This window comes from Eriocheir sinensis, chromosome 51 (assembly GCF_024679095.1).
Source record: "Eriocheir sinensis breed Jianghai 21 chromosome 51, ASM2467909v1, whole genome shotgun sequence".
NCBI lineage: Eukaryota > Metazoa > Arthropoda > Malacostraca > Decapoda > Varunidae > Eriocheir > Eriocheir sinensis.
Genome location: NC_066559.1, coordinates 6242838 through 6259096, shown reverse-complemented (window position 1 = coordinate 6259096; position 16259 = coordinate 6242838). Strand labels below are relative to the sequence as shown.

The following is a 16259-nucleotide window of genomic DNA, read 5'->3' as shown; positions in this document are numbered from 1 at the left end:
ACCGTTCCCGATATAAAATAAATAATAAATAAATAAATGAACAACATATACATACTTATACTAATATGAAAGAGAAAGTATGACAAAGAATCGCCCATCCATAAAATTATATACTGTGATCCTACCGTAAAGTGTTGTAATAAACCCAACAGATAGCCTACTATATGATGGCGAGTGAAGGTCTATAGCTAGCCTACTGAACATTATTAATTCACTTCTTCATCGCTGTAATGGCCACAAGAAACGTACGGGTAGTATACTGAAATAGTGCAGGTATGAATAACTACAAGAGAAACAACCAACATGAAAATAAGGAAAAAAAAAAATATCGTCATCCAGACATTGTAGGTTACTTTATTGTCCACAGCTTAGTCATGTTTACAAGCTCTATGAATAATGCGCATAATGAAGTCTGCAAACCATGATAATTTTCCCACGTTGTAGGAAATCCCAGAAGACGTGAGGGTATTGCAAGGCTGTACGGTCGGCAAAAAAAGTATCGAACACCCACGGGTCGACCTATGGCTAGAGTCAACCCATTGCTGCCCACCTAACCAACAGAATTGACCTAACCACGTAATTGAATACAAGGCTTTCGTAGGGATTTTGGACATTTCCAGTGATAGTTTAATGACCCTGGTGGTAGTCTGACTCTTCTTCTGTACCATGAAACTAAAAAACACTCATGAAAACACGGCTAATCCCTTTTTTGGCCTTTGGAAAGAGTTGATGTGAGAGGTGGAAGCGTCTGACAATGCCGATCCATGTCTACGGATTTCGCTCAAATTCTATTCAGTCAACCTAAAGGTGGTTGATATTTAGGTCGGTATTACAAGACAAATTCGCTTCTCACATCACCAATTTCTAGAGGTCAAAGAAGGGGTCAGTCAGATTCTTATGAGTGTTTCTTCAGGTTCATGGTACAGAAGAAGGGTCACACTACCACCAGGGTCAAAAACTACTCCTGGAAATGCCCACAACTACGAAAGTCTTGTCAAATAGGTGTTCTTGGACGAGGAAATGTCTTCAAATACGACCCTTATATTCCCGACTGTACAATGGTAAGCTGGGTGGTGGTATCATCCTCAGCGGCGCCAGGCAGCCTCCCCCATCAGGGTGACGCAGGCGACCCCGCAGCCCAGCAGGAGGAGGTAGAGCGCCATCTGGAGGTGCCCTAAGCCCAGCACCACGCGCCCGGACTCCTCCACCGCCCTCGCCTGCAGAAATGGATAGATAGATAGATAGATAGATAGACAGAGAGAGAAAAAAATGGACATATGGGTATAGGGATACACAAATGGGTGGATGGATGGCTGAAGCGTCCGAAAATACGGGACTAACATCCAAGACTGGCTCCTACACGCTTAAAAACAAACAAAAATCGAAGTCTCTTACACGCACCTTATATAATTAATAGAAAAAAAGAGGGTGAGGTTCATTAATTTTAGTCTCAGAGGTGTCAATGTCGTCCCTATGTAGACAAAATGAGTAAATAAAAGGGGAAGTTAATTTACTCTTTGAGGTGCCATTGCAAACCCTCCCCCTTCCCCCCTTCCCCCCCTCGACCCACCTTCATCTGCCTCCCCTCCGCCTTCCGCTCCGTCCTGGCCTTCTGCGCCGAGGCTTCGATGAGGTCGTTGAGCCAGTAGTTGACGAGCCCCGCCTCCAGCAGCCGTTGTTTGGCGGCGTCTATGCTACGGAGGAACGGAGCGCCCTTCCTGATGAACGAAAAAGATATAATTATTTCAGTTTCATGCTAACTGCTCTTCTGACTTTGCCTTAATTCCTCCCGCGGCCTTTTGCACAAGATTTAGTACTCTACTTCATCCCTATATCGTCCAAATAACTAATACAAATGACTTAACCAACATCTTGATTCATTCCTTTAATTAGCTCATCCCTATGTCGTCCAAATTACTAATACTTAATACCTTTCATTGACAACTTTTAAACCCCTTTCCCTCTACTGTTTTTCCTATGAGTTAAGAGTTAGACTCTTTGAAGGAGGAGGTATCACGTATTGTTCCTCGCGCCCCGACCTGAAGCCCCAGCCGTAGCCGGTGCTGACGTAGTGCTGGGAGCGGCCGATGTAGAGGGGCGAGTACCCGCTGGCGTCGGTGAAGCGGGAGGCGACGAGAGACTGAATGTAGAACTTCCAGGTGAGCAGGGCGTGGCGGCCCTCCATGACGCGCCGCAGGTGTTTCTCCGTCTCCAGCACCTGCAGACTCGATGAAGGCACAGGTATATGAAGAGAGAGAGAGAGAGAGGAAAAATAAGTGAAGAGAATATGCTATTTGACAGAACAAAAAAATGAATTAAAAACTACAAACTCTGCGACACCACGAGAAGGGACGTCACAAAATATTAGAGAAACAAGAGGAGAGAGAAAGAACATAGAAAATACGTTATATATAAGAATATGAATGCGTGAGATCATGGGAGAATAACAGTTAGAGGAAGAATAAAGAAGAAGAGGGAAACACCACGAGGGAAAAAGGGAAGAAAAAAAAAAGGAACTAATAGGAAGGTGACGTTGCATTTAACGGTTGAATCCTGACCAACAACAACAACAACAACAGTAACAACAACACAACCAACACTATCACCACCAACAACACCAACACCAACACCACCAACAACAACACCACCCCTACCACCAACCTCTATTCCCTCAAAGACCTTCCTGACGGTGGGCGAGACGCTGCTCCTGAACCACTCCCACTCCGCGCCGTAGGTTGGCTCGAGCCCCCACGTCCAGCCGGCGCGGCCCACCAACTGCGCGAAGGTGTCCACGGGCGCGCTGAGTGCCGGCACGGAGAGGTGAGCTATGAGCGACGAGCGGTACATGGAGGCCATCAGGAACCCGAACACCAGCCACCAACCCGCCAGCACCTGCACGGAGAGACAGATAGAGAGAGAGATGGTTTGTTGGATAGAGAGATGATTAAATGGATAAGGAGGGATAGATAGAGATAGATAGATAGATTGATAGGTAGATAGATAAAAGACTAGATGGATAGAGATAGTAAATTGATAGTTAGATAGGCAAATATACAGATATGGATAGATACATGGACAGATACAGAGATGGGTAGATAGATAGGCAGGTCGACAGCCATGCGGTGACTAGGGAAGAAAAGTAATGTTAGGCTTCTGGCTGTAGCTTCTTGCAGACTCCTCACCTTCTTATTCACTTACGTTATTTCAAGTTCCTATTCTCTTACGTCATGTTCTTAAGTTCAACACAATGCAACACACGCACACGGCTATTGATGGCTCCCTTGACCCCTCATTACCGTGTTTTGCTCCGCTCAGGTAGCCCCAATTACGCCGGGGAAGGTCATTAGTGAGTCAGTGTGTTCCTCCTGATACACATGAAGGACGCCACGAGGAAGCAGTTCATCATCCGTCTGGTGCACGATGCCATCCACGCGACCCTCTCTTTGCCTTTCATTCAGCCTCATTAGGAGCCTGTCCATTTACATCCTCGTTACATAAACCGGGACTTCTTCAGTGTATTATATTTCATGCGTTAATTCCTACATTTGCAATCGGTATGCAACATTTGATCTGGGTAGCTCTTCACTGTTTTACTCTTGATTCATTACACTGAAATTGTTACTTTACTCTTTTTTAACTCTTTACTCCGTTTGGTGAAAGGAGATTCCTGAGACTGACAAGCCCCTTAAATGCACGCAAACAATATTCTTAACCCGGCAGCTGCGGGGATCATGTTTCTTAAAGGCCCCTCAGCGAATTAATGAGGAAAAAATCACCACTCACGCCAACCATTTCATAATACATACCAACGCATTTGTGATCAGTTTATGCATCATCTTTTCGGGGGGTTTATATCATGGCAAGAATTTGGGCAGTTGCTGGTACACGGTAAAGCCACAAATTTGGCCCTTCGCTGGTACACGATAAAGCCACAAATTTGGCCCTTCGCTGGTACACGATAAAGCCACAAATTTGGCCCTTCGCTGGTACACGATAAAGCCACAAATTTGGCCCTTCGCTGGTACACGATAAAGCCACAAATTTGGCCCTTCGCTGGTACACGATAAAGCCACAAATTTGGCCCTTCGCTGGTACACGATAAAGCCACAAATTTGGCCCTTCGCTGGTACACGATAAAGCCACAAATTTGGCCCTTCGCTGGTACACGATAAAGCCACAAATTTGGCCCTTCGCTGCTACCGGGTTAAACATTTCGTCGCCCAAACACACAATTGACGGTATAACAGTAGTCACAGGCGTTTCCTCGGATAGCTTATGACGTTAGTGGTAGCATGACAAACCTGCTGTTCCATAAACGTGAAAAAATCTTAAGAACCAGATTAATGTCCTATTGGGCCTTTGGAAACTGTTGATGTGAGAGCCGGAAGCGTCTTAGAATACTGACCTAAGAAAAGGGTCACTTAGCGGTCCAAATAGCAGGATCACGCTCTCTGCGCACTAATTTCCATACGTTCTTGTCACACTATTTCTGTATTACGATTTTTCTCATTTCTTCTGCCCAGACTTTGTTATGAAAAACGCAGCAACAGTATCAATCTCCATCATCCATCCGCCCCAAACCAGCTCCGGCGATCACCATTCATGCCCGGGCAGCCCAGATAACGGCACCGCTGGCTGGCTGGCTCCCGCGCGGCAATGACCCCCAGGCCCCGACCCGCCGCCGCCGCTACCAGGACGGAATGATACGAGGAAGGTGTGGTCGCCAGTTAGTACGCATACCCTACCATTTCAATCAGTACTCGCATCAGAAATAGCTGGCGTGGGAAAGTGAACTGAGGCTTAAAAAGGAGCTGTTGTCGAGATGAATGTTTTTTTTTAATCTTTACCTTGATCGTAGTTTTCTTTCCGTTCCCTAACTTAAATTTTCTTAGTAATTTTTTTTCTTTTCCTGAATCGAGTGCTCATTGTTTTCTGTCACTGATCTCAAAATATTATATTCAGAGACCAGTGGTTAGTGACTTAGCCACCAACAAACTCTTCCAGCAATACAGGAACTTACTCAACGTTCATTTTCAAACCTCAACAAAATTTTCATGAATATCTTTTTCTCCTAAGATTTGAACACTAATATGAATGTTGCTTACGGATTTGGGGACAGACCCTGCCATCAACACAAGAATTTACACGTTGCCGTCACGAGAAACTGAAATCGTCTGAGAACCTTACCTGTCCAGTGAGGTTCTTGGGGAGTCTGAAGGGCGGGTTCTGAAGGAGGAGGCCGCTGGTGTAGAGTAGGGCAGCCCCGCAGCTCTTCCCCGTCCGGTCCACTCCCGCCCCATGGAAGAGGCGTCCCCGTGCCCACTGCATGCCCCAGTGCACCGCCCCGCCCCCCACACTCACGCCCAGCAGGAGATACCAAACCTCACCTGGCATACAGAGCGTCATTGTCACTTTTTTTTTCTCTATTTTTAGTGTATAGGAAGTAGCTCAAGGTCAAAAACAAAAGTAAAAAAAAACGCTAATCACTTCTCCTATAAAGAAAACAGAGATTGGTGGCAAAAGAGAGGTCATTTTCGGGTGGCAGAAGATTGATGTCAGTTGTATCCTGTATTACTTTGAAGCTTTGTGTGTTATGTGGACGTATGAGAAATAAATTTAACTGCATGGGGAAGGAATGGATGCTAGGCTAACATGCATGGCTTCAAATTAACTAACACATCACACAACTGACATGAATTCCCTGGGATTACACTTTCTCTTTCTTGTTGAGATGAAAAGAAATGTAATTGATGTAAGTGAAGAGAAAGTTATTTTTCGAGAGAGAGAGAGAGAGAGAGAGAGAGAGAGAGAGAGAGAGAGAGAGAGAGAGAGAGAGAGAGAGATAATCAGTTATATAATAGCACTGCTGTAGACTCAAAAAGTTTCCATTGTGTCCGTTTTGTGCCTCTGCTTTCCAGTCTCGATATAAGCGTTCCACAATATACTTCCTAATTAATCACAAGTTAGTTAGTTACACGTTGTTAGCTTCGTCACTCATCCCATTAGGTGCAGTCGTTAGTATACGTACACCCACTGGTTAGTAAGGAGATGTTGATGTTGTTATTATCGCCGAGGTCACATCGACGCGGACAGACTCGGTCACTTGGTATTCCAGTGTATGAGGGAGGCTGAGATATGCTTCGATACCCCTTATGAGACGTCCAAGAACTCGTCAACAGAAATACTCACGGCGGGAGAGTCGCTGCTTGGTTGTTCACTTCGGTCTTTATATTTTCTTTTATCTTGTTATATCAGCAGCTACATTCCTACCTCCCTCTCTTGCATTTTTTTTTATAGTAATCTGCACCTTCGTTCCTGTACCTTCATCTTTTAACTTTTTTAATTTCTTGAACTTATGTATTTTTTTGTAACATCAACACATTCACTTATATCCCTAACATGTGCATGTAACCACATTATTTAATATTATGTCGGGTCACCTCTCAGCCACTCTACGCCGGTGTATTTTACTTTCCTATATCCTCTTTACGAACTTGCTCACATATATCTTTGATCTAACTTCCAAACCACCTCATCGTTTCATCTGTTCCACCGTTCCGCATTAGGCACCTTTTACTTCTTTTCTACACCCCCCATGATACGTTTCCAAGTAAATTTATATGGAAGTGAACTGAATTAGTCTAGTATAAGTAGCTTAACCAGGGATCATGTTTCTTAAAGCCCCTCTAAGCGAGAAAAAAAAAAAAAATCATCACCCACGCAAACCATTTCATAATATATATCAACGCATTTGTCATCAGTTTATGCAGCATCTATTTTGGGGGGTTTATATCATGACAAAAATTTGGCCCGTCGCTGGTACATGATAAAGCCACAAATTTGGCCCGTCGCTGCTACCGGGTTAAAGGAGGTGGCCTGGGCAGCGGACGCAAAATCGAATGGAATCGTGTCTAACCTGTAAAGGGGGCGACGAGGGCGAGGTAGTGGGGCAGAGGGCGTGGCTGGGTGGACACGATGACCAGAGGCTCGGCGGCGTAAATGCGGGAGAAGTCAATGACGGTGAGGCGGAGCGAGGACCAGTTGAGGAGCATCGAGAAGTCCGCGAGGTGGCGCTGCAGGGTCCCCACGGTGCCTGACCAGACGCCGCTCTCCTGCCGCACCCCCCACTGGTCGTCCTCAGGCACACGCATCACGTACCTGCCGACCCAGACCGAGACCAAGGGCGACAGGCGGGTCAGGATAGCAGCAGGTGTGTGTGTGTGTGTGTGTGTGTGTGTGGTGCCTCATCCCGTCTCTCTGTGTGGTTAGGTCACTCAAGCGTAAAGGAGGAGAGGAAGAAGGGAAGAAGAGGGGAGGAGAAGAGAAGGATGGAATAAGGGGAAGAAGGAAGAGGAGGAATGAGAAGAAGGAAGAGAGGAAGAGGAAGAGAAGGGAAGAAGAGAGGAAGAGGAGGGAGGGGATACGATAAGGGATTAAAGTGAATGTAAAGAAGCTATAAAACTGTAAATGATGCAAATAAACGGGAAAATAAGAAGAGAGAGAGAGAGAGAGAGAGAGAGAGAGAGAGAGAGAGAGAGAGAGAGAGAGAGAGAGAGATTTTCCATTAGCGTCACACATGCATACCTTCTCTAGAGGACCCGTGAACGTAATCCAATCCATCCATTACATAATTTATTTAATCATTTATTCATTCATCATCCTTTCCTCCGTCCTCCCTCCCTCCCTATTTTTCTTTTTTTCTTTCCTCCTATCTCCATACCTTTTTTGTTTTTGTTTTCTTTTTCCATTCTTCCTTCCCTCCTTCTTCGCTGTTTTTTTTCCATCCTTTCATCTTAGCTTTCTCCTTCCTCTTCTCGTCCTTCTTTAGTCACTCTTTGCATCCTTTTTCTTTTTTTCCTTCTTCACTTTTTCTTTCCTCTTTCCATTCTCACTCCCTTTTTATCTCTTCCCTTCTTTCTTTCCTTCCTTCTGCCTTCCTTCCTTCCTTTCTTTCTTCCTTCCTTCCTTTTCTTCCTTCCTTCATTCCTTTTTTTCCTTCCTTCATTCCTTCCTTCCTTTTACCTCCCTTTCCCTCCCCTCCTTCCTTCCTTCCTTCTTTCCTTCCGTCCTTTCTCTCTTCGCTCTTTCCTAAATTCCTTCTCTCCTCCCTCCTCGCCAAAGCACCCAACCGTATACGTACACACACACACACACACACACACACACTCATCTCTTATCAGCACACGTTCCTGCAACATGATATTTTGTCTGTTGTTACTTTAGTTTACATTCTACCCTTGACCGCCCCGGGACATCATAATTAGCTACCAGCACGGACGGAATGTTATATTGTGGAGTCTTCTTTTCTTTTGAAGTTCCTGATATATATTAGGAGTGGTTGCAAATATATCGTAGCAGCTCTTAGGGTCATATTCTTAAACCTCTCGGCGTCCAAGAAAGGGTATATACAGTTCAATAAGGCGGTTTAGCTCTTCGAAGCCCATGAGGAATTGATTCTGCCAAACCTTTAAAAACAATTTTCCATTCCCGGGACTCAAACCCAGACAGTGTGAGATCAAGAACAAGATTTGTGTGAAGCTAAATATCTACACCGCACAGCATTCACAGCTTCTAACCAGCTTGATGATATAGATGGAACGCTGTCATGATATTCTTAGACATTTCGGCGTCCAAGCACACATGTATTTGACCTGCCTTTAGTAGTAAGAGTTTTGGGCATTTCCAGGGGTGGTTTTATGAGCCTCCTGGTAGTTTGACCTTTCTTCTGTACCATGAACCTAAAAAATAACACTCTCGAACCCGATTGATCTCCTTATAGACCTTTGGAAATAGTTGACGTTAGGGGTGCAAGCGTTTGACAATGCCGATCTTTATTTTTTTGACAAGTACGATAATATTCGACTTATCTACAAAACGCTTCCATCTTGTGAAATGGATATAATGTTGTGGACGCGTTTTTTTAAGTTTGTAATTCATTCTGAGAGGCTGCAAAGATTTTATGGCGATTCTTATAATTTCCTTGACAAGTATGCTAATGTTCGCCCTATCTACGCAGCACTTTCTGTTAAATTGATATAATGTTGTGGAGTCTTTTTTTTTAAGTTTATGATTTTTCCTGAAAGGTTGCAAAGATATCGTAGCGGCTTTAAAATTTCCTTGACAAGTACATGCTAATTTTCGGCCTTTCTACGCAGCTATCCTATCTACTCTTCGACTTTTATTTTTTATTTTAAGTTTATGATTTATTCTGAAAGGCTGCAATTATCTCGTGGCGGCTGTTTTCATTTCCTTGACAAGTATGCTAAAGTTCGGGCTATCTACGCAGCGCTTCAATTAGCCGAACGGGGAAGTACACGCAAAAGTACACAAGAAAGAGCGTCAAGGTAGTTGTGCGCGTTGGTTTCGGAGCAGCGTTGCCAGATTATCGTATTCACCACATCGTCTTTATCACTTTTAAGCCTCAAACTCTCGTACCTACACAAATAACGACAGAAAATTGAAGTTAGCGTTAAAACTCCTATTTATTGATGTTTGTTTGTTTGTTTTTGCATTCGTTATTGGTCAGAAACTACGAAAATGCAATGCGATGAGTACGATAATTTGGCAACGCTGTTTCGGAGTCGCCGCGAGGGTTAATATGTCAGGTACACGCTGGGCTCGAACCGACATGCAGCATCCATGGACAAGAGCTACTTAAGTCACCAGCGAGTCAACCAAGAATCTTTTGTACGCTCAAGGAGACTCGAGGAAGGTAGGGAGTGAGATTTCTCGGATACGCTTCTCCACTGTTACTTCCTACATGGGTTCGAACCACTCAGCGATGTAGCCAGGAATGTTGTTATATACGCACATGAAGTCTTGAGGAAGGTAGAGAGTGAGGTCCATATTCTCAAACATGTCACTCAAGGAAAGAAGTAAGTAAGTACGAAAGGAAGGAAGGAAGGAGGGAAAAAAGGAAGGAAAGAAAGAGAAAGGATCGCAAAGAGGAAGGAGGGAAGGATGTTGGGTAAATAAGTACATGAATAACGTGATGGAAGGGTTGTTTTACGAGCCTCATGATAATTTGACAAGTTTCTGCAGCGGGAATGTGGAAAACGTTCTTGAAAACCCGACCAATCTCTTTTGTGGTCCTTGGGAATAGTTGCTGTGATAGCCGAAGCGTCTGAGATTCCTGCGATACGCCTCACCTGTGTCCTGCATGCTTCAAACACTCCACTGCGCCCACCATCCCGCGGCCACGAACTTCGACGTTAAATTTCTAGACGTCAGCTGGTAAAGATTGGGATCACCCTGGTACGACTTGCAGCTAGATGGTATTTGTTATTGTTATTATTTATCTCTTTCTGTTAAGATGTATTTCTCTTTCTTTTATCGCTTTGAACCCCGTGATGAGAGGTGGAGAGCATTCAGAACACGGTGCTTTCTTCTTGTGTCGTAACTCTTCAACTTCTCAATGAAAAAAATAATAAAATGAAGAGGCAGGTTGATAAGTAAACGTGGCGTATTTAGAGAACCTTAGGCACCGCTCTATAACTGATGCATAAAAATGACGAACCCAGGGACCCTTCTATTACGCTTCAATGCTTTTTTTTTTATATATAGTGATTCAGCCATAATGAACGACAGCCTTCGCCTCCACCCTTCCTCCGTTCTTCAGCTACCAGAGGTCCTTCAACTCTCGGAATTAAGAGGATGCCCGGGGCGAATGAGTACAGTAGCGACACACACACACACACACACACACACACACACACACACGTAGAATAAGAGCGTGACCACCACCCTCACCACAGCAAGCATTCGTCCCTCTTATCACCATACCGGCGGCCACAGCAAGCACCCCCCCCCCCCCCTTCCCCGCTGCCACACCGCCGCCGCAGCTCACGTGAAGTTCAAGGTGCTGGCGACGGCGCTCAGCATGCGAACGTCGATGGAGTCTTGCGGCGTGACGGTGGTGCCTGGGCGCTGCGAGTCGCGTGTGAAGGAGAGGAACGGGAACCAATCCATCGACACCACCTTGAACGTGTGGCCGCGGCAGTCCTCGAATTGATCTGACGGGGAAAATATGCGCGCTTGAGGGTTTCTTTTTCGTGCTCTAGTTCTCCTGAAATGCACGACTATATGGATACTTGTCGCATGCAGCCTTACGGGGATAAACTGAGACGCGGTGGTGGAGGTGATGCAGAGGTGATATGGTGTTTATATTAACACTAAAGTTGCTGCTCTATTGTTTCACTATGGCCAGACCTTCGCTGTAACTGCTATTCGTCCACGCATACTCATATATCTCTGTCTATAATGGGAGCATACGCTATAGCTGCGCGTGGCCTCATCTCATATGATCAGAAGGATATATATACAATGAAGGCTTTAGTAGTCTAGGTCTTTTGAAATATAAGGTTATACAAAACATGAATTAAAAAAAGGTAATTATTTCTTAAGTACTCATACCTGGAAATAAATTTGCCTCCTCCTCAAAACCTGTGTCGGGGTGCCAGTAGTCAAGGATAACATTCTTCGGGTGGCCGTGGTCGCAGAAGTGGCAGCGGGAGATGACCGTCACGGGCTCTTCCTCCTCCTCCTCCATCATATCCTTGTCCTTCCCCGTCCCTGCTGTGGGAGGGGCGGCGAGGTACAGGGCGTGGGCTGTGTTGCGGAGGGCAGTGTTGTCCAGAAGGTCCCGGGCTAGTGTTGGGTCTCCATAGCCCACAACACGAGTCTCCGGTGCCACTTCGAGCCCCGCCACCTCCAGGAAGCTGTCAAGGGGTGTGTTGTGACGTTAGTTGTTGAGGACGAGGGTGTGAAGCTGCCATGAGACGTGTGTGTGTGTGTGTGTGTGTGTGTGTGTGTGTGGTCATTGTGATAACTGATAACCTTTGTCTCGTTTCTGCTCCAGTTATCGAGGCGGCGTTAATGGCGAGACTCAAGTGTTCGTGTAACAGGCGAGGAAGGCTGCGTCGCGTGCAGCGCCGAGCCGCCTCACCGCCACTCCTGTTGTGACTCACTAGATGTTTTTCCCCTTTCCCGGTCGTTTGAATGTCATATTGAAGGGATTTTGCGGAGAAAGGGAAATTTTGTGTAGTGTTATTGTACATATACATAAATGAAAAAAAAATCTAACAAAATCTCCTAATTTAAGGTGTAAACCATCCAACAAACCAAAAAACAAAGAGGGGGGGAGGTGAATGCAGTCCATGCTCCACTTACTCAAGGGATGAATTGTCTCGGGCCGTCAGGTGCACGATGTAGGCGCGACACGGAAACTTGGCGTCGCTAGCCATTGTCTGCCGCGGGAGGGAGACTGTGGCTGTCCCGCGGGTGGCGAGGGCGCGGGCAGCCCCCACCACCACCACGCCGGGGGACGCCTCACTCACCGCTCTGGGGAATACAAATCAGCAAAATACGTGTGAAGCTTAGGATTGGGCTGCTCCTGTCTGTGGAATATGAATAACCACACGTAATGAGGAAAGATATAAAGATTGTGGCAATAAGCAAATGTATTGCCACCCTGACGCCTCTCTATGCACTACTCTATCGCTATCTTAACGGTGAATAAGACACGCTTGGGCCTTAGAAAACGTTTAAAAAGAAATGCACGTAACACGCTGCTCTCGTAAAGTAGGACAGAGGTTGCTAAAGATAAATGACCTAATTTAATTTGAGGTGTGTCTTGATACTCACTTCCTGAGAGCGTTTAAGTCATTGGAGGAAGGAAAGACACTATATAGAAATTTGCTCACCAGTAAAAGAAACGAGAGAGCGAAGATATATACTCTTGTATTACCAAGTTGTGCAACAGAAGGGTGTTAAGTAGTCTTGCGTAAAAATAAAAAAATAAAAAAAATAAAAGTCTGTAGATAGCCCTCTCTTCATGCTGCTCTTGCTTTCTGACATGTTAATAAACGCCAAGCATAAGCCCAGCCCCGCCTGTGCAGCACCTGACAAGCTGTGTGAACGAGGGGTCGGCCAGGGCCTCGCCAACCGCCACCAGGGCCAGGCGGCACGAGGACAGGTAGCGGCGCACAACCTGCCCCACGACGCTCGCTGGCCACGCCGCCCCGCCGCTGTCCTGCGCCGCCACCATCACCGCCACCAGGAAGGGCGTCACCACCCGTGTTATGCACCGCATCGTTGTTTTCTTTCTGCTGGAACTGAGGATTCGTAGTATGGTGTGAGAGTGTACCAATGTGAAGCATATATGTGCACACGTGAGTAATATTTCATACCTGATGAGAGTAAAAAGAACAAAGAGTCTATGTTTAAGAAAATATATAAAGTTTGTTAATGTAAAAAAGTATTTTCGAAATTATGTTTACACTCCTGTGTCAAAAAGTGAAAAACTTTTACAGAACGCTTCACTATGACTTACAGTTCGCACTCGTATGTGGAAGTGCAGGTAACTTGCCCTTAGGTATATCATTATAAAATTATAAACATGATCCAATAAAGTATATTATTTTATATGGAAGTAAGTCTAACCGTGCTATTTGTTTTGCTCTATCATATTATGTCAAAGTCCTGCAACTTGCGCAACACGACCAAGACTGGGGTGCAAGACTTTACTTGCTGACAATCACTTCCAGCAGGCTAATAAATTGCGGCTGGATGTGGCGTGACAGACTGTACACTCTGGCGGTGCACATGAGGGAAATCCTAGACTGAGTCGCATCAAGAAAAAAATAAACGCCAATGTTCTTTCACTTACATTTACTTTACTTTTTTTTCATAATACTATCAACACGAAGCCTCACACTCGAAGTCTAATTGATTACGTACGAAATGTAATATTGACAGGCTTAATCGAATGGCTCTCAGGGTGCCCACAATCAGTACACTTTTTGACGGCGTTATATTTTACGTTCACCAACATTTCTCTTCCCTAGTATACACAATCCCCACCAAGGAATCTATGGACGCCTTGATCGACACAAAGCCCAACCGTTACTACAGGAAACATATATCAGCTAGGCTTAATCAACTGGTTTTCAGCGTCCTTTTAGAAGACTTCCGACGCTTCAGGCAGAATGCGAAGAGGCAGCCAACCATTCCTCCTCCATCCCACCCTTCCTCCACCTCCTGCTCGGCGTGGGCTGGGATGGCGCGCCGCTGATATGGAAATCCTGACAGCCATATACGATGCCGCGAGAAGGATCCTGTCGAGCGCTCGTGTTTGTGATTCGGGCTGGTGTGGTGTGTGGGTGTGGGCGTGCGGAAGTATATGGAGAGAGAGGCGGGGCGGACTTCGCGAATAAGGCACCCATGTCAGAATCCATCTACCCCTCTCTCTCTCTCTCTCTCTCTCTCTCTCTCTCTCTCTCACCGTGGTAATGCCGTAGAAGAGTCGCCCGAAACTGATTCCTCGCCATTTAAGTAGTAACCTCTTGCCTCCTCCTCCTCCTCCTCCTCCTCCTCTACCTCCTCCTCCTCCATCTCCTCTCTCTCACAAGCATCTCTCTCCCCCCTTCTCTCTCTCCATCTCTCTTCTTTCAATACCTCCCATCTCTCCTCCTCCTCCTCTTCTTGTCCCTCCTGCTTCCTCTCCCACAAGCATCTCTTTCCCCCATTCTCTCTCTCCTTTTCTCTCTCATTTCAGTATCTTCCCTCTTCCTCCCCCTTCGTTCATCTCTCCACTCCCTCCAGCTTCCCTTCTTCCCCCTTCCCACCTCCTCCAGCATCCCATCTCCCCCACTTCTCAACTCCTCCCTCCCAGCATCTTTTATCTTGCATCCGCCTCCTTGCATGCGCACCTCCGTTTTCTTTCTTCTTGGGGGGGTCAGTGAAAAAAAGGAAGAACACCTGAGGAATCATATCCACCTGCGGGAAAGGTCGTATATTGCCACCTGCAAGACACACACACACACACACACACACACACACACACACACACACACACATACTACCACCACCACCAACAACAACAACAACAATTGACTCTCTGAAATACTCTTGTCTTCCTCTGTTTTATATAAATACTACAATGTCCTAACGTGTGCGATTTACATGCATTTTTTTTCATCACATTTCAACGTAATCATGCACATTTTTTTTCCCTTTGAGCTGTTTCTCTTGCTGTAAATAAAGTAGGTATTTACACAACGGACTAATTCAGGGTTAAAATAGATAAGAGATTACGCGTGTACTTCGTCAGTCCAGGAAATCAACAAATACACTCTTATAAGTTTTCCCAATGAGAAGGGAAGAAAGATTTGTAGGGCATGAGGGAGACGAGACAATGTAGAGATGAGGAAATAAGGAAGGCAAGGGAGATATAGATATACGGAGGAAAGGAGGGAGGGGGGAGTAAGGGGATGAGGAAATAAGGAAGGCAAGGGAGATATAGATATGTGGAGGAAAGGAGGGAGGGGGGAGTAAGGGGATGAGGAAATAAGGAAGGCAAGGGAGATATAGATATACAGAGGAAAGGAGGGAGGAGGGAGTAAGGGGATGAGGAAATAGGAAGGCAAGGGAGATATAGATATACGGAGGAAAGGAGGGAGGAGGGAGTAAGGGGATGAGGAAATAAGGGAGGCAAGGAAGATATAGGTATGTGGAGGCAAGGAGGGAGGGGGGAGTAAGGGGATGAGGGAATAAGGAAGGCAAGGGAGATATAGATATGTGGAGGAAAGGAGGGAGGAGGGAGTAATGGCTTGGGGATATTAATGGAGGAAAGGGGAAAAATGAGAGGGAGAGAGGGGCAGGGAGGAAGTGTGAGTGTATGAGGCCCCGTTTTTTCCTACGCTTTCGACTCTCACAAACAAATATTTCCAAAGTTCACAAAGGAGATCAGTCTGGTTCTCGTGAGTGTTTTCCCCAGTCACGGTGTAGAAGCCTTGTTAAGCTATCACTAGGCTCGTAAAACTACCCATGGCAATAATCATAACCTCTACGACAGCCTTATCAAATGTGAGTATGTAAGCCTCGAATGTTTGGGAATACGGGCTTACTTTACGCACCAAAGACTGCTAATAAGGTTAACGTTATGTATCTCCCTTAGCGAGTGCCGTTATCGTAAGAGTTTCAGCACCTTAGCCAAGAACGCAGGAGAGGGAGACAATGACGACCGTTCCGTGTGAAGGATACTCAATGGCGTGGAAGGAAACACACGGGGGAGTGGTATTGTATAATTGTTCTTACTTTTTTTGTTGTTTTACGAGATTGGGTCAAGCCTTAGTCAAGCTCGTACTCTCGTATCTTAGCACGTTTTTCAGCCTTTCCATTATTGTATTTCCTCCTTCCAGTGATCTTAACTCCATTATCATTCAGCAGAGGAGTGTCGCGATACCTCTGGCATAAATAAA

At 45.6% G+C, this 16259-nt stretch overlaps 1 protein-coding gene across 2 annotated transcripts; it reads right to left on the bottom strand.

The window, feature by feature from the left end:
• Window positions 1-354: 354 nt before the first annotated feature.
• Window positions 355-7204, bottom strand: LOC126982441 (glutamate receptor ionotropic, kainate 2-like). Of its 2 annotated transcripts, none has more exons than XM_050834486.1 (5): window positions 6917-7204; window positions 2662-2892; window positions 2040-2218; window positions 1571-1718; window positions 355-1217 (listed from the first exon to the last, which is right to left on the bottom strand). In XM_050834486.1, the coding sequence occupies exons 2-5, from the start codon at window positions 2854-2856 to the stop codon at window positions 1086-1088; spliced, it is 654 nt and encodes a 217-aa protein (XP_050690443.1). In that variant the 5' UTR covers window positions 2857-2892; window positions 6917-7204; the 3' UTR covers window positions 355-1085. The 2 variants fall into 2 exon arrangements, with proteins under 2 accessions (XP_050690443.1, XP_050690442.1); XM_050834485.1 differs by lacking the exon at window positions 6917-7204 and adding an exon at window positions 5188-5442.
• Between the last annotated feature and the right edge of the window lie 9055 nt (window positions 7205-16259).